At 33.0% G+C, this 22,411-nt stretch overlaps 1 protein-coding gene across 1 annotated transcript; it reads left to right on the top strand.

The window, feature by feature from the left end:
• Window positions 1-1,945: 1,945 nt before the first annotated feature.
• On the top strand, window positions 1,946-11,840 carry LOC132701896 (uncharacterized). Its single transcript, XM_060670187.1, has 3 exons — window positions 1,946-2,143; window positions 7,276-7,426; window positions 11,433-11,840. The coding sequence occupies exons 1-3, from the start codon at window positions 1,972-1,974 to the stop codon at window positions 11,833-11,835; spliced, it is 726 nt and encodes a 241-aa protein (XP_060526170.1). The 5' UTR covers window positions 1,946-1,971; the 3' UTR covers window positions 11,836-11,840.
• Window positions 11,841-22,411: the final 10,571 nt, after the last annotated feature.

A 22,411-nucleotide genomic window follows, 5' to 3' on the forward strand; every position in this document is an offset into this window, starting at 1 on the left:
TAATTACTCCTGTTGGTGCTCTTTCTATTTTATTAAATAATCTCTTTACCTATTTTTTGAGGTATACACATTTTTACGAACAAAACTCCGAAAATGTGTCAAATTATGAGAAAATATCGCAATAAGTCAAGAATTTTTTTTTTAAATTTTGCGAAAGAAGGTTTCCTTTCTTTCCGTTACTCAGAAATTCTGCTTTAATAATATTTTTAGATGGCTTTTAGTGCAAACGTTAATTTGCACGCAAATAATGGGAAATAACGTTGTAGGGCTTCATTTTTTTGAAAATGCAGTGAATTGGCAAGTTTACTTAGACTTAGTGAGGCAGAGAATGTAGTTCTTTCATATTGGAAATCCTGTTACGAAGTTAAGGATTATTTTCTGCGGGGATATTTTGAAGATCAGGTGTATACAACTGCCCCCATCACAAAAGAAGACATGAAACAGAGGATAAGAGAAGCCTTTCAAATTGTTAGTATTCGTTTAAAGATCGCGTTAGAGCGTGTATCGAAGTCGGTGGGAGACAAAAGAAAGTGAAACTTGACAGTTTTGTTTTTAGTTTCTAAGTGATTTTTCTGGAATTAATAGCAATATTAATATTGCATCTTTGCATAACTTTATTTTGTTATGCTTAATTCGTCTCTAGATTTTTCATGTTCAGAAAATATTTTATTTGAAAACTTTCACTATTTTTTTGTGCAAAAATGTGTATATCTTAAAAGATCACTAAGTTTAGGTTAAGGGAATGCTTAATAAAATTGAAATAGCATTAATAGAAGTAATTAATAAAAGTATAATATACCGGGTATTCCATTTGATTTTCTCAGAAAAATGAATATTTTTCATTTCGAATCACCCTGTATAAACGATTCGAACTAACTTCAAGACAAGTATGGGATAAATGTAAAATCTTTGGCAAAATAAAATAAAATTCAGCTTTCGGAAATGGAGTCAAAAATGTATGCAATAAAAAAAATTGCCATAAATCCGAAAACATTTAGTATAAACCACAACAGCCCTGCATTGGGTGATTGAGTATAAAAATAATAAAAGTATAAAAAATTCATATTTCATTTAAAATATGTATAAGTTTGGTTTGTCACATATTTATGTATGACCCTGAATATATTAAAATCATTTGAAATTGTTTCTTTTAGTCTCATCTATAACTTTTGTATTTCACAGTTTTCACTAAAATAAATAATAAACGAGATATATTACTTTGACACACTATTGCATACTTACAAGATATCAGGCTTCATCGGTTTAAACTAAAGTATTTTCTTTACCATCAATATAAAAATTAAATCTTTCAGCTGCAAATATTGCTCCCAACTTTCTCGTAATACAAGCTCGTTTTTTTTTTCTGTGTCAGTTAAAGCTCGACTTGGAAAGCTATAGGGGGTCCATTTTGTAATAAACAGGGACTCATACTATCCATCTATATAGCTATAAGATAAAGCGGCATTGACATTTTCTTTGAGAAGATAACGATTTCCCACATTTCACCCAGCAACCTGCACTTTGACCCATTTTCCTTCTAATCAGTGATTTCCGCACACTGAACTCTTTAAAGAGGACCAATGATTTTAAATCTCGCGAATTCGCATGTCGAATGGACCTTCTTAAAAATTGTTTCATAGTTGCTTCATAAGTTTCTGTGACTGTATGACTACGGGTTCATTTATTTCATAATGTTTTAAGCAACGCGCTGAAGTTCCCCGTTCCAAGTAACATTCGCGAAGCCCAAGAATCTGTAAGTTAGAGAAACATTTCATGTGCAATAAATTGGTCCTTCGAGCCGGATACGGCGATATGTTCGATCGGCCGAAGCGTTCGCAAATTCGACGGCCCTGAAAACTTCCGGCCTGTCGCGCCTATACAGGATCCGCGCGAATCCTTCGCTAAGCTGCGCTGCGTTGAGCGCGTCAGTCCGTGCCGGCCGGGGCCGACTTAGATGTTAACCTTCGAAAAATGTCGATGAAAAGCAAAAATCTGTGCCGGTTTACGCGCGAACTCGACGAAAAACTCATCGAGCTAGTGTCAAAGAACGAGGTGCTCTACAACACGAATCACAAATTTTACAAAGACATCGCCGTTAGGGACGACGTGTGGTTGGCCATCTCGTCGATCGTCGGCAAGACCGGTAAGGTTTGTTGCGGCTGGTTCGGGTACACGCGCGCGGTTGCCGGTTTTACGTGTCGTTCTGAAGATACTGATTGCCGCGTTGATTTTCCTTGTCAAATCGATGCTCGGCGCGTGATCGCGACCAGGCACTGCGGACGCGAGACGTCATTGCGGCCAATTTCGCGACGTTGCCAGATTGTGAATTTCCCTAAATGCTCCGGATTTTTGCACCGCGCGCAGCCAATGGGATGGCAGGAATCTGTTGAATGTATAAAGCGAAAATCCCGACCTGCGTTCAGTCAAACGCAGAAAACGGTCAAATGTGATTTTTACATCGAAATAGCGAGAGTTTTAATTTGACAATCTGTGCTAGATACGTATAATCCGAATATGCCTTAACAAAATGTTGCCTGTTTCAAGGATGCCGGACGTACTGGATGCGGAATCGACACAGGATAAATATAAATTTCTATCCATACGCTCAATTGAAGGGTACAGGGCAAAAACCAGACATGTCACTTTATTTTCAAACTGAGCAGTTTTATTTTAAAATCAAAAATAATTCAAATGTTCCCAGAAATTGAACTGAGGTGACTTTTACTTGATGAAAATCCATTTATCAAAATAAATAAGAACTAAAAGTTCAGATTTTCACGAAATTATATATTATGACATGACAATTGTTTCGACAACACCGTGTCTTTATCAAATGTCATACATTTGATTACATTTGATAAAGACACGGTGTTGTCGAAACAATTGTCGTGTTATAATATATAATTTTGTGAAAATCTCAACTTTTAGTTCCATTATAGCAAAATCTTATGGTTATAGTACGAAAGCTTAAAAAAAATATTTAACGTATAAATGGTATACTAAAGGCGACATAAACTCTCCATTTTTCAAACCTTATTCAAAATCTCATGGTTATAGTACTAAAGCTTAAAAAACATTTAATGAATTTATTGCCAAACACAGAATCAGCCATGTCACATTTATTTTTATAACAAAAAAATGTAGATGACAAATAGTATTTTTAAAAATTAATTGTAAATGTTTATGTCTTTCAAATATGTCAACCACTCTTGGACTACAAAATCACGCTCATCGGGTCTACAAACAGGCTTTGCAAGTGGAAAGTGACCTTTAAAGTAACAAAAGTTTTTTAAAAAGTTTAACTTTTTACTTACTATCGTAGACTAAAGGCAACATAAACTCTCCATTTTTCAAACCTATGTTTGTGTCAAAACGTTTCCTTATTATTCCAGATAGGTCTTGTTCGTTGTAGGTTGAACAGTGGAAAATAAAACGTTCATGTCCAGATTTTGCCACTATTTCCTTTAAGATCTGTGTTTTAAATGATCATTTTTGTATACACATTGAAGTTGGGGCTCTAATTTCTAATGACGTCTTCAAATTCTTCCTGGATCTCAAAGGTTGATTTCAAATTCCAAAGTCTTACGTTTTCGTCACACTTCAAATAACACTGTCCTCTTACAGGAATTGTAATTTTAATTTCTCTTAAGCCATGAAGTTTGTGGTTAACAATGAAATTGACAAATCGAAAAATGCAAAATTTTTATTTTATGTTCCTACAAAGTCGCAGAGTAAGTATTGATGAAATGGAAGAGAAAATAAGTCAATTTAGTTGATACTTTTTTAACGATTCTCTCGTTATTGGTACAAAATAATGACTGACCAGAAGAAAGAACAGAATGTTAAAAGCATTCATGGATAACTGACGTTTAGTTAGTTAGTTTGTTGGTGTTAAAAAGGTCTTTTTTGTATCTCTTACACTATAATGGCTTTGACGACCCTGGGCGTCACGTCAAACTGCTCGGTAATATGTCAGTCAAGGATGACCCTGGCAAGCTTTTATTGGAATGGTGTAGAAGAAAACATTTATATTGATAGGTTAAAAACCAAATTTCAAATTATAGACGAGTGAAAATTCACTTTTTAGCAAAATAGGTAGAGTCAACACGTGATGATAGGAATGAAACTGATTCACTATGTAACCTAGTCTATTTTACAAATAGCCCCATTGGAATCATATAAAAATCTCTTTATTGGGGTACAAAAATACTTTAAAATCTGCATCATCGTGGATCTGGCTGCTGGACTCAGAGTTTCAGAGCGCCCCAGCGCACTGCTGAGTTATGTTTGCCATTGATGATCCCACCAAAGCTTTCGTTGCATTGGTGTACCAAAAAATATTTATACTGATTGTTCATCTCTGCAGGTGTAAATATGTTCAAGCATTTTATTAATTATTCCTAACATATATAGTTTCCGCAAGAATTTATCTTCCATCCACGCTTCCTTGTATTTGAAGTACCATTCACAGTGCATTATCGAGTAAAAATATTAATGACATCGAAGCTTTTATTTATTTTATTTATTATTATTTATTTATTGAGGACTTCAAATATTGATAGGAAAGATTAAATACCTACTGGCATATTAATTAATTACTATTTACAATTTATTGTTTGGTTCAAGTAAGGTATACAATGGTAGCTGCAATCTACTGAAAAAATATAAAATACCGGCTAATCCTTGAAAAAATCAAAACATTATACTCATATCTGACGAAGGGCAGGTCTGACAATTTGATTAATATCTCCTTAGTTTGAATGCAAGGGCTTGCGAAAAAAGTGGCTGATGCCAAGCGTAGTGTACATAAGAGGAACCAATTCATTACGTGCCTGAAAATAAATTCCCATACAGAATATTTTTGACCATCTGGTGACTTTATGCTCACTCAAGCTTCAACTATAAACAAAACTCTCTTCCAGTAATCCATAGTGTACTTCATCTCTGGAATCGTAATTTGTCATCTGTCATCTGCAGTAAGTAACGAATCCACTCATCTGCTTCCAAAACTTTAACCAAATCTTGTGGTTCTACAGGAATATTGATCTTGTTAATCGCGTCCATCTATACATAGAGGTACATACTGAGCTAAAGGAAACTACTAAAATTTATTAAATGGTTCATTTGTTTACCTTATCGCAAGTCATGTTCTTTCGGTCTCCTTTCTCTACATGCTTCCCTCACCCGACTCTTAAAATTGCTGTCTTCTATTTCGTACTCCAAATGTTTATGATTGTGTTGTCCCTTCGTTAAAATAAACACACAACTCTCTTCAACTTTCCTGATGCTTAACGTCTTGTTTCTGAACATCTGAGATATCTTTCTCAAATTACACACATTACATACAACCTACAAAAGGTTAAAAAATGCTACAGAAAGCAACATTTTTTGCACTAAACAGGCAAAATGCCTTTGCTGAGATACTACAAAATATTAAAATCAATTTTACTATTATACCTTTTGCGTATATAATACATAAAGTCATCGTAAAACTATTTGGGGGGTTTTCTTTTCCTTTTCTCCATTTAAACCTACCTACCCTATGAATTTATCACTTAAAATTAAATAAATTCCTGTTAAAAAAATAATAAAATGTTAACTGTATATAATAAAATATTGGAAATAAATATTGAATTTGATATTGGTAGAAAAATCGAAAGTTCTAACCTAAACATTCTGTTTATTTATCTATAACTCTTTCACATATAATTTTGTCTGTACATCACGCCTCAGCCGTTGGCGAACTTTTCGACACTTTGAAAGGGAGACAAAGAGATCTAAAGGACATACAATAGACTTGGGACAATTTAAAGAAATCATAAATATAAGAAATATTAAAATTAATTAAAATAAAAATTAAAACAGTTGACTTTAATTCAGCAGAGGTGAAGACGACCAACAAGACCAAATACTCCTGTAGAACTAGAAGATTTGATTAGAGTTCTGGAAGCAGCTTTCACCCATTTTTCTTGCCCGCTCTGTATCAAAGGATTCAAACTTGCATTCCTTGGTGATATTAGCCAAATTATCGTCAGATATGGTCATAAGGTTTTGATTTTTCTGAGGAATACCAAGTATTTTTTTATTTTTTTCGGAAGGTAGCTAATTAATGGGGCATAAGATAAGCAATTGTAGATTCTAGATTACAAATGATCAAAAACACTTAGTATGTTGTGATTCATGTGGTTTGGCAGACGACAACTTTTAACTTAGCTGATAGGTGTAATAAATAAGGGGCTATAAGAACGGAAAAATATTTTAAAAGATATTTACGAAATAATGAAAGCTGGTCGCGGTGACTTTTAGAAAAATTAACCTAAACGTTTGTTTATTTCTTATATTTCATATTTTGAGGTTATGATTCACGTGTCTTATTTTCATTTTTCAGGTATAAGCAACTTACCCATTTCTCCATATTTGAATTTTCAAGTACCCCAAAGAAAAACCGACATGTATAAACAACACATTCAGACCCAGACATGGTGGCTACATCTCAAGGATGCAAAATAACTTGACTTGTAGCTCTGCCCAATGTGCACAAACAAGATTTCCTTCCAATTTCAAACGGAGTCAATTAAACATTTAAATAGTTATTCACACTTAATTGATAATGCAACGCTTATCGAATTAAAACATTACCATTTGACCCATTTAAAATAAATAAAAAGGTAATAAAATAATTTATTGCCCAAGCTTGTATAAACAATACGTTTCAAGTGGTCAAGCGAAAACAATTAGGAAAAACGTGAAGATGTCATAACTGCAAGTGCTACAATTAGTAATGTGTTTAATTTTGTAATTTAATGTTATCAGCCATTTTGCAAGTATGCAGATCTTTTTAGATGCTTTAAAATGAAGACAGAAGAACGAAAGGCTGCAGAAAATTTTGAAAAACAGGAAAAGTATGAATCAAACCTATTATCCACATAAGAAGTGGAACATATTATTATTATATTTATATTTTTGTGTTTACATTTATAACATTTTATTAATTTTAAAATAAGTTTACTAATTTCTAATATTAATAGGAGATATAAATAATAAAATATTATTTACTTATATCGCTATTGGTCCAGAAAACGCTAACAAAAGTGGTATATCAAAAATTTTCCAATTTAATTTTTCATGGTATAAACATGTCTAATCATAAAAATTAATCAAACTAACCGACGGTAATAAGTTCTCCAATAATTACACACGTGTTGGCCGATTCAATTTAAATTTGGCGCCATGAAAGTACACTTAGAAAATTAATGGCCGGCTTTTGGGTTTCAGTTCAAGATTGCAAAACCAGATGGCGCAGTCTGCGAGATCTGTACCACCGGAAGAAAAAGGACGAGAAAAAAGGCAAGAGGCCGCGGATATCGTGGGAGTACATGGAAGCCATGTCGTTTTTAGAGAGCTTCCTGTCTGAGAAGGAAAGGAAGTGAGTTCAAATGAAAGGAAACGTGTAAACGCGGCTGTGCCTGTGATTTCGATGACGTTTCTAAAAATATATATACATGATGGCGGAATACTGCGCTTTCAGTAAAAAAATATTTTCCTATACTTCACACAGGTTCAGTAAGAATGTCTTTGATTTTGCACTCTTCCTTTAATTTCGCTTAAGTACCATATGAATAAAGATAATTAAGTAATATTCCAAAAGAAAATATTTAATTTTTAATTACACAAAATTTGGCTTCTTCAGACCTAAACTGAAACTGGCACGCATCCGCTTATATATTGTTGATTGGGGTGGAGCTAAAGCAGGGGTTCTTTTATCCTAGTTAGAATTTGTCTTTGATGAATCGAAAATGTTGACAGATTTTTGGATAAGTGATAAATCTGGTTTTAACATTATATTCCTTAAAAATTTTTGTTACGTAGTCAGTGGTATTTGAAATATAAGGACGACAGTGGCAAGTGTGGGGTTACTTTCGAACTCATCTTCTTTGGTTTGAATGGTTACTTGAGAAATGTTTTCCCATTCCAAGAAAAACATAAAGCAATACCTCTTACATGCTAACTGGTACAGATGTCCTATTGGAATTAGATTTGAGTCGCATGATGGCCACTACAAGATTTGGATGTTAATTTAGTTTAAGTAATCCAAAACAATCCTGACATCTTGAATAATCTTTTCGTGATAGAATTCTGCATTCTTAGACATTGGACTAATATGAACCAGCTCATATTCATATTCCTAACCACAATATTTTTAAACCACCACCAAATGGTTTCTTTGGAGGGATAGTACAATCATAAAATCTTTCTGAGTTTTCTGTGATCTACTGTAAGTTGCGGTGCCATAGCAGGCCTTCCACTAACCTCGCGGTTAAGGCTGAAATACTGACATTTCTAGCAATTTCAAGCTGATTACTCAGCGCTCCACTAGTATGGTTTTTCTGTTTCGAAATGCCCGTTTGACTTGTATCCTTTTTCCTGCCCTGACCTCGTTTTCTATGGTGTGCTCCGGATTCCCCAAATCTTCTATCCATTCAAAGAAAGACGTAAGATAATATATAATTATGATTTGAAAACTCTGGCATATTCAAGTTGAAATGTGCTTCTAATTAATATAGTAAAGGGCTTAATTCTTGTAGTAGAAAACGAAATAAGTCTCACCAGTTTATAATGAGGGTAGAAAATGTTGCCCAATTAAATCATCATTGATAATTCGTTCATAAATCATACTCGGTTCGGAATTTCTTGGTAAAAGAGCTGGTGTTCTTTTATATCTTCCATCAGTATTTCAGCAATTTTTTTTACTGGTCTGCGGGTGCCCTTCATGGCAGCAACTTCTAATCCAGGTGTTGAAAATTTTTTTTTTCAAAATTTCCAATTTTGATGAACAAACAACCAAGCTGTGATGACTAGGTCTACGATTAAGGTATGCCTGTGTATAAAGACGATTAACTGCCAAGAAATATCTGCCATTCTATATTAGACTTAAACCTCTTGTTATTGAACAATTAATTGAACATAAAATAAAAAATATATATTGTTTTATGACATTGAAGAAGTTTTCCTTGAGTTTAGTTAAAAAATATACAGAATATTTTGGTTGGCATTTGACCTAGCGTATATATCAAACTATCCTTCATTTTAAACAAGGATTCACCGCCTCAATTTCTTCGTATTTGTTTTGAAACACAATGTAGATGTACGAGTTAATGTATATTGACTGCGATTATGAAGTCGGCAAAATTTTTATTAAACAAATATTAAAATAAATAAATTGAGATTGAAAAGTTATAAGAAGGAAAATAATAACTTTGAAAATATGTCATTCAAAAATTTTCCATGATTTTTTCAAATTCACAGATCTCGACTTCTACCAAGTATGACATTTTTACCTCGAGATCCAATATCCAAATATCGCAGTAAAATATAGTACAAAATATATTATCATGCATTTGAAAAACGAAGGTGTCTCAGCTTTTATAAGCAATTTTTGTCTTAAAATTAGTCATTCTAGAGTATTTAAAGTAACTCAACAAAACTAAATAAAGCAATAATAACAAACAGAATTGACACCAGCCCACAAGATTTTTTTATCTCGTTCTGCTTTAGATATTATTTTTTATTTGGAAAATGTAAGTGTTTTAAAAAATTGCAGGAGACCAAAGTTTTGAAATACAATATTTTAAGACATTGCATTGCACGTATATTCCCTTAATTTTAGTTAAGACATATGCGGAAAGTGTGTTTTTAAGATAAAAAATGAAGACATTATTTGTCTTCCATATTTGTAGCGTCCTCTTAATCGTGGGCTTTAGAACCAATGTTTCTATAACAAACTACCTTTTACATTAAGCAAAAACTCAGGGATTGAGATTTATTGCTTAGATTCAGAACTCAAACCTCAAGATCTATCCAAATATCGAAACGTGATTTAGGAAAAACAAAAATATATTAATGTGTTATTCTCTATTTCAAAAATGGAGGGTCTCAACTTTCATATGTTTTTTGTCTAAAAAATAGTCGCAATGTATAATTAGCAATAATAACAAACGTCATATCCAGTGACAGCAGCCCACTAGATTTTTTGTAATACTATTTTTTCTTCCTAACGGTTGGCTCTTGACCCAACATTTATGTAACAAACTACCCTACCTTAAACAAGGAATCACCTTCTTAATTTTGTCGTCATTGTTTTGAAATACCCTGTATACGTTCGCATTAACGCAATAGATATTATGAGAGCGGCGAAGTTAACATTTTCGTAGAATTTGTAGAAATTCGAAAAGCCACAAAAAACAAAACAATCGCTTTCGAAGTTTGAAGTTTAAAAATTTCAAATGATTTGTTCATATTTGAATATCCCAAACACTACTTCCGATGACGACTTCCAAGAAGTACGGCAATTTTACGTATTAGTAGATCAATAGAGGGGGTTTTGCAACACATAACCACAAAAGGATTGAAATTTGGTTTTTTAACTGGAAGTCAAAGCCCAAGATCTAACTAAATATTGAAATATTATTTAGAAAAATTAAAATTCATTTATTAATAATTTTACATTATTATTATTATTATTATTATTATTATTATTATTATTATTATTATTATTATTATTATTATTATTATTATTATTATTGACATTATTATTATTATTTATTAATAATTAATACATTAAAAACGAATCCGTGTAAAATTGTATATACAAGCTGTACCACGATATTGGGAGTGGGAGTGTGTTGCTCGGGTTATAAATGTCAAAACGAACATTTATCCTGAACGCTATTCTACGTGAGCTACAAGCATTTGATATTTTATTTATTGAATTAGGTACTCTAGCATTACGTTCGGCTGTTAATATTACTATTATCAGGTACAGAATACACCGATATTCAAATAATAGAATTTATTAATCAAAATTAGACACATCGGTGGATTGGAAGAGGTTCAGCAGTTCCTTTGCCAGCAGGGTCACCTGACCTTAATCCCTTAGATTACTTTTCATAGGGACAACTGAAAACTTTTGTTTATGCAAGAGGTATTGAAAACAGAGAACAAGTGGTAGCTAGAATTATGGATGCCGCAGAAACTATTCGTGCTGCGCCTGAGACTGTTAGCAGAGCTACCGCTTCATACAGCAACTAGGTAGACATTTTGAGCAACTCATTCAATAAAATAAAACACAAATATATAAAAAATAAAGGAGTTTCTTTTAAATGGTCTTCAAAATTGCAAATGCTTGTAGCTCAGTTCGGATAGCATTCCTTTCATATGACATTTTTAATTTGAAATCACCGCAGCAACACATTCCCAAGCTGTGGGTATGGCTTGGGACACCTTGTATACAAGAAATTTTTGACTTGAAAAAAGTGAAAGAGACTCTGAAAAGGAATTGTGAATATATCCTTTACGAAAAGTGCTATAAACTTTATAGAAAACTAGAAACTCCACATTCGGAAGCCGGTATTAAAACCTCAACTTCACTACAGGGCGCTCCGTGAAGAAGATCCCGACGACATCGACGAGGACAAACCGCTCGCCGCCCTGGCGTCCAAATCCACCCAAGAAGTCGACCCGCCCAGGCCGCAAAAGGAGGACAACAATCACAGCAACCCCTCCAAGAAAATCAAGGTGGAAAAACCTGACGCATACCATCAGTTCCACGAAACCTCGCTCACGCTCCAATTGCTCAGAGAGATCAGGGACGCCACGAGGCACAAGCAGGACCCCGTTATGACATTTTTCGAGAGCATGGCGAAAACGGTGATGACGTTTCCGGCGGCATTGGCAGCCGAGGCCAAACTCAAGGTATGTCAGATCGTCACCGAGATAGAATGCAGGCTGTTGGACGAGACCGGCGCCTATCCAGAGAATTTTACCAATTGCGATTGAATCTTTCGTTGCTTTCGGAAGAACGTTGTTGATTTGTTTAGTTCTTTAGGTCGTTAAGCTTGACAGTATTCATTTATTTAAAAACTTACCGACGTCTTAAATTTTTTTAACAGAATTCCGCCATGTTAAGATAGAGAGAGTAATAAAACGTTAAGGAAGCGTTAAGAGACAATTCAGTGTTTAGCGGGATAGCCAGAGTGCTTAGCGCAGCTGACATTTTCAAATGAACCCTTCTTCTTCTTTATGCTTCAGTTTAGGCGAATCGCTTGGTTATTTTCGTCGCTGTGCTCTTCCCGTTTTCCCTTTCCACCTAACACACATCCGTGACCGTTTTCCACCTTGCACATTCTTCTTATGGTTTCGCTCCTCTCTCTCCAGTTTCTCCAGTTACTCTACGCACTACGTAAGTACTTTCATTTCAGTTGTCTCCAGTAGGTGTCTAGTTTTCATTGTGTCACGTCGAGTTTCTGCGGTGTGTGTCACGGTTGGTTCTACAATTGAATTGTACTAGGTGAGTTAACGATGGACTAAACTCCATTACCAGATTATTATGGTAAATATAAAACTTATAAAGATTTTTAGGATGCACTATTTAAATTTGTTTTAAAATATGCAGGGTGAAAATCGAAAGTTTTTTATTAATAATAATACATTCCTAAAACTAATAATTTTCTCAATATTTTAATATTTCTAAAAAAATTTTGGTTTTAACACATGGGAAAAATTACGATAACGCCATTGTTCACTCATATTTCATTTGATTAGCATTATTGAAATATGATATATGCAACGGAATATGATCATATTTGGATCATTTTAAATTGAAAAATCACGATTTCATATATTATTATTTTTTCTGAAAGATCATACGAAAACCTACAACTCTCATTAAGTACTTTTCTAAACACTTTGCGATAAATTTTAAATTTTCCAATATTTACCTTTCTTTCTATCTAAGACTGTTGTCATGGTATCAGTTGGCCATGGCAGCCAGCAGGGTCTTGTTAAATTAAAAACTGAAGAGAAGAAAAAACTTTATTGGAGCCACAGATAAAACAACACACGGTTACCATTAATTTTGATGAAAATAGCTGCCAAATTTAAAATTCGCAGTAAAAGTAAATATTAAATACCTATTACTACAAATTAACTAATTTTCAATTATGATTATGGTGCAATAAATGTTCCAAAGTATGCCCTGCTACCTGTATAGCCATGTTTAGTCTTTTTGGTATATTTTCTTGGATGTTCCTTAGCATAAACACGACAGTTAACATGTCCTCACAAAAACAAATCTTGTTGGATCTCAATGGTATCAACTTCTCGAAGAAGTTGAGGTTAAATCATTCTGCTAAAAGTTTAAGTGGTTCGCGAAAAAAATATGCTTCAATAATTTTAATGTGTTTTATTCAGCACCACACATTAGGTAGCCAATGGTTTTTGTTTTTGCACCGTACCCAGAGTGGAATTAACTGTATCACAAAAGGTAGTTACTTAACGGCTACTGACCTGGAAACTTGAAATAAAATTGCCACCTTCATAGTGAATACTACCACTAGCATTATATCGTTCCATTAAACACTGAAGAGATTCTCTAGTTGGTATTTGGGTACTTCGTCTTGAGAAGCCTTCCTGCCAACAAAGTATTTATTTCCGCCTCAGATATCATATCAATTTATTCAGCTTTGGAAAAATCTCAATTCATTCAGGAAAATCATTTCTTAGTTTTTTCTTAAAATTTACTGACACCAGAATAAATGTTATGAATTCATTGACATTTGTAATGAAAAATTTGACAATGTCGTTCTGTCATGGTCAACTAATGTTATAGAGAGTTGAAATAAATCTCATTTAGTGAGGCATTTAAGAAAATCTAGATTTTTCAATTTCAGTATTAACCAAATATATTCGTTTATTTTAAAGACGCTGTGGCATTTAATTCAAATTTCAATGCATATGTTTTTTACGTCATTCTCGAATAACGCTAACATCAAATGCGTTCAAAAATAATGGCGCCGTCGTAATTTTTGTGCAATTGTGAAAACTGGTATTTTTTTAGAAAAATAAAAATCTTGGAAAAACTAAGTATGTGTTATTATCAATAATAAAGCTGAATAATTTTAAAAGAAAAATCTCTACAACATTAGTTTTTGCTCTATCTTTAACTGACCCTGTATATTATCGACTTTCTATTGTAATATTTTTATTTCGATGTGCTCTATATATCATTAAAACATCTTGATGTTCTTGTTGCCCCTGTTGTCTGTTCTCTTACCTCCGCTTCACGATCACCATATCAGATTTTTATACTCTTGTACTTTCAAGTTCTAGTTTGAACCGTAATAGTTTTTTTGATGCTCTCGTGACTTCATTTTTTTGGGTCTATATATATGAGTGGTTTGGCGATGTAGTCGAGTTTTCAGTCATCAGTCCGGCGTCATCGGCCTAGCACTGGATAAAGATTTCACAATCATGTTGAAGAGACGAGGCTCAGCTAGTCTCCACTGCCCACTGCTATTGGTTGGGTCTGGACCCATTTGCCTGTTGTAAAGAACGCTAATAACATCCTCTAGGCGCACTCGATCAAACATCAAACGCTTTTTCCTAATTAATGAGTGACATGTATACTGTTCTGTTGTTTTCAATTGATTTTTTCGTTTTCTCTCTAAAAACCGCTTCTGTGCATGATCTCTCTGTTTATCTGCTTAGTGTGTTTGTTTTGGTGAGTTATAACTTTTGTTGTAAGTTTCAGCTCAGTGCTTATGGGACTTACACCTCTGCGGTTTGAGGGTAAGCTCTTATCTCCTTTCTTTGTGATATTGGTTAGCCATTCATCGAGTATTTTATGTTGCTAGAGAAATTTTCCATGCCGTGCTTGATATTGAGTACAGTATTTGAGTATCTTGTTCAGAATGCCACCTCGCCCCGGGCTCTTCCTATTCTTCAGCTTTTGAAGAACTGTATCCACCTCAACTGTCTCAATTTGTAGTTTATATAGTTCAGTTAGATAATTGCCCCAGGTTTCTATTGTTATCGGATTTGTTTCGGCTAACTCATTGACCTCATTTCTTTGGGTTCTAATGGGTTATAATCCATTCGCTTCGAGATATCCGAATGATGGTTTTTGTTGTTCTTACTACTGCTGGTGTTTCTTTTTAGATTCATTTTATCTTTAATGCTATTCTGATGTCCGTAATGTTCTGTAGGTGAGGTACGGAATTTTTTTCTTTATGTTTTTCCTTGTTTTCTGTACGGAACCATGGGGTTTTGGTGTTGTTCTTTTTTTACAGCTGGTTCATATGCGACTTTTTTAATGTTGATCTGTAGTATTTTTACTCTAATTGGGTTTATTTGAGTTCTTCTTCTCAGTAATTCCTAGCCTTTTGATTTGTCCAGGGTTTCTTGATTTCGCATTTTAAGTATTTTTTCTATGGAATGCAAATCTGGTTATTCAAAGACGATGGAAGATACCCAAAAATAAGTTTTGTCCTTCGGCTGTTATTATACAATTTTTTTATATTATAGTTGAAAAATCAGACTTACTCGGCAATCAAGACATTTTTTCTCTATAGCCTTTAGAAGTGGCTATTTCACATATAGCTCAAAAGTTGGTATTTTGTATTGGTAAATGTATTTATTGTCTTAATGGTAGTGTCAATTTTACAAATACACCGAAGAAAAAGGTATTTGTATAAATTACATACATTGTGATTCTATGTAGGTATGATGGATATCAATTAATCATTTTAGCCATGTCTGAATATTGACTTTATTCAAGACATACGCTTTTAAATGTTATATTTTAATAGCAACTCTACAATTAGAGTATTTTTGCTGTTTCATACCTCACCGCAGATAAAATTATGAGCAAGTTCTTAAGTTTTATTAATCTCTCTGTCGTCAAGGAACAGACTACATCCTATATAGAAACAATTTAAACTTTTTTTTTGTTTCTTGTGAAAAGATGAGTTTGGTGCCATGCTAGTTAAATTTTGCGTTTTAATTTCGCACTTGTAATTACGGCAGCGAGTAAATTGCACAAGAAAAAATTTCATTGATAACTTTTTTCTTCAAAGTAACATTTTAAAAAACTCTTGACGATTGTACTCCATGTACGTTTACATTAGCTGTTAGTAATATAATAAAAATATGTAGCAATTGTTATGTTTAACTTGTGCAATAAACTAGCTGTCCACTGGGATTATATACCTAATATACCGGACGACAAGAAAACTACTGTCCAGGGCGGCATTTCAAAATTACTAAAGATAATAATATGTAATTTGGTATGTTGATAAACTTCAATGTTGTGAACGTTGGTAGCAAAAAAACCAATGGAATAGCGTTTCCTGTTTCACTGAGAATAACCTCAATTTTGTATTTCATATGGACCACCTTGTATATTTTTCATTTTTTTTTTTGGACTTGGTTAACAATTCTAAAGAGCTTTTGTCTAAAATACTTCATGTCAAAAAAAATTTTGTTTTCAATAAATCCTTTCAAAAATATTTAAAAACGTAACGCTTGTCTACCAGTGGCAAAAAAAAACATATTTCGTTTTTCATTTATCAGGAGTTTATGGATGTAGACTTCATCATAGTTGGATGCAGGTCTAGACAGTGGACATTTTTTTTTTGGTTAGAAATTTTGTTTTTGATGATTACCTTAATATTTTTTGTTCTGATCTACTTCGATAATAAGGAAGTTGAGGTTATTTTCGGTGAAACCGGAAACAGCATTTACAATGTTCACGATATTCAACCTTGTGAACTTACATATTTTGCTATTATAAACTATGGACATTAGTTTCGTTGCCACCCGGTATTTCAATAACTGTGGTTAGTAAAATATTTCCCCACCGAATATGTTATCGGGTGGTATTTTTGGTAAAAATCAAAATTGATATTTTCATGTGATATAATAGGAGTCAAAAGTTTTAGTTCGGTCTAAAATCTCGTAGATTTTCCAATGTGATAGCCTATAGTGATATTCCCATTAAAATCACGTGATTTAATCACGAAAATTACGTTAAATTGTTGATTGCGCCTATATTTTTCCGAGTTTTAGGCCCAGCGCGGGGAGATTTAATTTTCTTGGTACTTATCCGGGTATGAAATACCGAATCGAAGCGGAACGTTAATTTTCCTAAATAAAAGCCTTAAAACAGATGTTGTTTGTTTCAATTGAACCCAATAGACGGCCGTAATTAAATTATCCGTCTAGGAACAACTATTAATAGCGTTATGATGTTGACTCAAACCCGCACCTATTAATATTATTAATCAATTTGATCAGTCATGCGGACGGAAAATAAGAAGCCGTTAAATAAAACGCACACGCGTCTCCTCGACGTTCCAGCTTGCCGCTGTCACTTCGGATCACTAAATTTGATAATTAATAATTCATAATTAAACGGTAAGAGACAACAATTTTCTCGAACGTTTTTTTAATACATTTTTTTTTAAATAAAAAATCGTGTTTAGTCATTCACATTGCTAAAGAAAAAAAAGCATCTCTGACAGAAGTTATTCATTCACAATTATCATAAAAACAATTTTTTTTTATTAAATTCTAAAGGACCCTGCACCCTGATAAAGTCAGTAGCCAAATTTATTTGAACTTGCCGATTTTATTAGAAAACTGTTATTTACAAACCAGAAGGGGTATGTGGCTGTAGCACACTATTCTCAGACATTTCTAAACAGTCGGATAGGAATGAACAGTTTTTTTTCCTTGGCCTGTCTGACGTCCGGACCTTACTATCCTGGACTCTTAACTTTGGGGTAGAATTATCGATACTGCCTATCAAACTCGCCGGGTACCTCTTAAAATATGGTTGATGGTATCAAATATACTGTAGCCAACCTTTCAACAGCTGAAAGTTTCCATAACGTGTCAAAGCGAAGGAATTTAACCCAAATGGTATCCAAAACGATTTGTATGTATGTATTTCTATCAAAATCCCTTAAATTGACTCAAAAGTTATGAATCTTGCCATTGTTGGTTTTGTTTACATTTGTATGTATAAAACTGCGGAGCAATGAGTGAAAAAGTGAAATTATTATTAGAAAAGTGACTTGTTGACCATTTGGGGCCAAAGGTTATCGGTAAGTACTTATATATCTAATTGTTTTACTATAAATATAAACAAGAGTGCGGTAGGTTATTAACACAAGAGAAACGAGAACGAAATTGTCAGCTAGCTATATATTATATACTATTACTATATTTACTATTACTTGAGTAGTACTCGTAATACCTAAAAAATTGAATTTTGGTGTCACTATCGAAGTGCACGGAGACAGTATATAAAGCATAAGTAAATAAAACTTCAACTACTGCTTTAAAAAGTATATCGAAAACAAAACATCACAGTTCTTTTTTATTTTACTAGCGAATTTTTATCAGCTAGTGTCGTGCATGCCGTTTATCAAAAAGAAATATGTCGAATTTCTTTCTCATAAGAAACGTTCATTTGTAATAATTTCATCGCACTTCATTAAAAAGAACAAAAATTCTGAGATGAAACAGATATACTGCCATAAAACTTTCTACTCCATTTTATTACAAAGTAATTTTAAGGATTCTTTCCTTATTCAGTTATTTCTTTCCAGCAATATAGCAAAATTGCCTTTTTATCTATAATTGAATTTTTCTAATTATTTAGATATAAACCTCAACTATGTACAAACAATAAATAATTCTTAGATGCATGAATGTTGCTAATTCTAAAGAACATTTTTTCGTAAAAGGGCTCCAGTGTTCAATTTTTCGATATCTTATTATCAGAAACGTTTGTATTTGAATTTATTTGAAAATAAAAAATTTAAGAATAAAAGCAGAAGAAGTGGTAGATAGAAATTGCGATAATATAAATAATATGAAATCAACGATACAATCTCCCATTGTTTGATTTTATTTATAAAAGAAGGTTGATTTCATTGTTGGAAACATCAATTACAAAATATGGCTCCAAAGACTTTTACAATCATTGCTTGGCGATCAGGGCGCAAATTATGAGAGTTTTATTATTATTTTATTTATTATTATTATTTAATATTATCTTGAGTAAGACAGGGATCGACACTAGGCCCACTATTATTTCTGTTATTCGATTATAGAATAAAGTATAAAGCATTTAACTATTTTGCTGTATGCTGATTACATGAAAATATACGGAAAAATCGTGAATGAAAATGAATGCAGCTTAATGCAATTAATGTCAAAAGATGTAAATGTCTTTCGTAAAATGTAAAAAAGTCATTTTTCTTTGAGTATAAATTAAATAAAGTAATTTTTCAATCAGTTACCACAAAACATGACAGCTCTACATTTGATAGGAAATTAAAATTCAATGACTATATTTTAAAAACGGTAAAACTGAAATATAAAAATCTTGGAACCTTAATTAGAAATGGAAAAAAGTAGTAATTAGAAAAACTCTGAAAATTCTTTATTATAGCCTAGTGCAGTCGAATCTTGATTACGCTAGCATAATTTGATCTCCTTTTTATACAATAATAAATATATAAAAATGATGAAAAAAGAAATTCCTTAAATTTCCCAATTATATATTAAAAAGAGGAGCTGATACTTATGTTCACAACTTAGAACGTTATAAAATAAAATGTTAACACCGCACAACAGTAACTGTAACTGAATGTTTTTATAATCATTAATAACCTAACTAGCAATGGTGACATCCTACAATCAATATTCAAAATTCAATTCAAAAGCATTGTTCGCAAAATTATTACAAACGAATCTCCAGTGTCTCTTTGGCAAGAAGCAACTTTCATGGCATATAAGTACTTAGTTTTCAGGCTGGTTTTTAAGTTAGTTTATTTGGTAAGTCGAGCTAATAAAAAAATAGAAAATAAATTATTTTCATTGTTTAACGTACGTTAACAAAAAAAAGTTTGTTTGTTTTCTGTTTTGAATCAATAATGTTACATTATCATAATAAATCATATTATCCCGTGTCTGAATTGAAACAGTAATGACTAAAACTTGGTAGAATAAAAAATTGTGAGAACTTATTTCTATAAATCGGTGTACTGCTTTTATTTTATTATTATAGTGAGTAATTTTTTGTGAACTTGCTCTAAAACTTATCTTTTTAGGAATTCTGTTTCGAGTGCGTGCGATATTCCCTTTGACCTAATTAATAACACATGTAGTTGATATTTAAAAAGTACACAAAACCATTCATAAAATACCCAAGAGTTTACGTACGTGGGAAAGTTGAAGAAAAATTTTCTTAACAATATCAAAAATATGTCATCCAAAAGTATATATTCCTTGATCCAAAGAACTAAAAGACCTTTTTCAATCAAGAGTACGATTCTTCTGGTTTACAATCACGTGGAATTGACGCAAATCTATCAAAGATTTCAAGTGGATCTATAGCGATGTTTACCAAGGTCACAAATATTCTGTTCCGAGTGTGTGCGATATTCCCTTTGACCTTCTTAATAAAATATGGAGTTATTATTTAAAAAGTGCACAGAACCAGTCATAAAATACCTAAGAGTTGACTTACGTGGGAAATTTGAAGAAAAAATGTTGTTAACAATATCAAAAATATATCATTTTAGTGTCCACTCTCTATGTAGCATGCTCATCCAAAAGTATATATTGCTTGATCCAAAGAACTAAAAGACCTTCTTCAATCAAGAGTATGATTCTTCTGGTTTACAATCACATGGAATTGACGCGAATCTATCAAAGATTTCAAGTAGATCTATATCGATGTTTACCAAGGTCACAAGTATTGTTCCGAATGCGTGCGATATTCCCTTTGACCCAATTAATAAAACATGAAGTTATTATTTAAAAAGTACACAAAACCAGTCAAAAAATACCTAAGAGTTGAAGTACGTGGGAAAGTTGAGGAAAAAATGGTCTTCACAATATCAAAAATACATCAATTTTAGTGTCCACCCTCTATGTAGTATACACATCCAAAAGTATAAATTCCTTGATCCAAAGAACTAAAAGACCTTCTTCAATCAAGAGTACGATTCTTCTGGTGTACAACGACATGGAATTGACACAAATCTATGAAAGATTTCAAGTAGATCTATATCGATATTTACCAATGTCACAAGTACTTGATTCACAGATATAAAGGGTATAAAATCAGAAAATTTTGTCCTTCCTTTCGCGTTAATATGCGCTTGGTGCAAAATAATGTAGAAAGGGACGACAAAGAAACTGTAATGTTCCCACAAAGCGCCTATTCATTTGGCATACATCAAGGTAGCCCTGCCTTTAATTGAACATTGTACGCATTTTATCAGGGCAGAGTTATTAATGTATAAGCGCTTCTTTAGGTTAGGATAAAGAGATTGAGATGGGCTGTTGACTGAGTTATTGAACTGTTGTAATGACGTAAAAAAATCATATGGTGGGACTTAATCTTTTCTTTCAGATTTTTTTTTCATTGTATCGGTGGCAAGGTAATTAATCGCAATCACATACTAACAACACGTTTAATAGCTTCTTTTAAAGATTCTAAGTTAATTAAAATCCATTAAGCCGTTTTGGAATTATCGATGATTCAGAACTCAAAAATAAATTCCAGCTTTTTCTTTTTTCTGATTTACTTATTTTTTTCTTTTTAAAAACTTAAAGGATAAAAATAAAACGGACAACTTCTTGAAGAACAAAGCAAAATTTGATAATTTAATACTAAACCTAAATAAGTAATAATTATCTTGTTCATTATGATATATCGAACTTTCAACTCGATATCCTCATTGAGTCAACCATCATATACGTTGATGGGAGAGCTGAGGGCAGCTTACTTTGCATACTTTGGTGGGTATTTTAAAGTGTACGCCACCACTGTATGCCTTTATGGTCGGGCCAGGAGTCGCGATCCACGTCAACACACCCGATGGGGTTACATTTTTAGAAATAATTTAAAATAACTCATCGTCAAGTCTGCGCGTCTTCATATCTTCGGGTTTGTTGAGCTCTCGGATGCAGTCGAATTTTTAGCCGATTAGTCAGTTGGCGGCCATTAAGCGTTTCACTGACCCGAACGGCTCGTCCCATTCTGACGTCGCCCGTCTACGGCGTTGTCGGTGGCGGGCTTTTTAGTTTTGCCACCATTTTCCGAGAAGCGGGGTATCGAAAATTAATAACCACTCAACGCACGCCCTTGTCCAAAAAGTCGTACCGGCAACCAATATAAACAAAGGGTGGATATTATTATTGGATCAATACATCAGATTATGTCACTTTCGGTCATTACAATGCATAGGCGACATAGAAATGGCTCCATGGTCATAAGTATATACAACATATTAAACTAATACGTCTTATGATACTTTAAACTTATCGGCAAAAGTATCATGTCCGTTACCAGGTACAACACATTAGAGAAATACATCAGATTTTGTCACTGTAAACTGATAAAGACATTATTATAGAATTGGTTGGCCGTAATAATGTATAAACGACATGGAAATGGCTATATGGTCATAAATATGTACAAAATTATGTCATTTTAAACTTTTCGTAAAAATTATTTCATGGTAAATATGCGCAAACAAATAACAAAATTATT

This window comes from Cylas formicarius, unplaced genomic scaffold (genome assembly GCF_029955315.1).
Source record: "Cylas formicarius isolate icCylForm1 unplaced genomic scaffold, icCylForm1.1 PGA_scaffold_5__7_contigs__length_24384050, whole genome shotgun sequence".
Lineage (NCBI taxonomy): Eukaryota > Metazoa > Arthropoda > Insecta > Coleoptera > Brentidae > Cylas > Cylas formicarius.

Coding starts and splice junctions, on each gene's coding strand:
- LOC132701896 (XM_060670187.1), top strand. CDS start 1,972: ATGTCGATGAAAAGCAAAAATCTGTGCCGGTTTACGCGCGAACTCGAC. Junction 2,144..7,275: donor GTCGATCGTCGGCAAGACCG/GTAAGGTTTGTT, acceptor TTTGGGTTTCAG/TTCAAGATTGCAAAACCAGA. Junction 7,427..11,432: donor CTGTCTGAGAAGGAAAGGAA/GTGAGTTCAAAT, acceptor ACTTCACTACAG/GGCGCTCCGTGAAGAAGATC.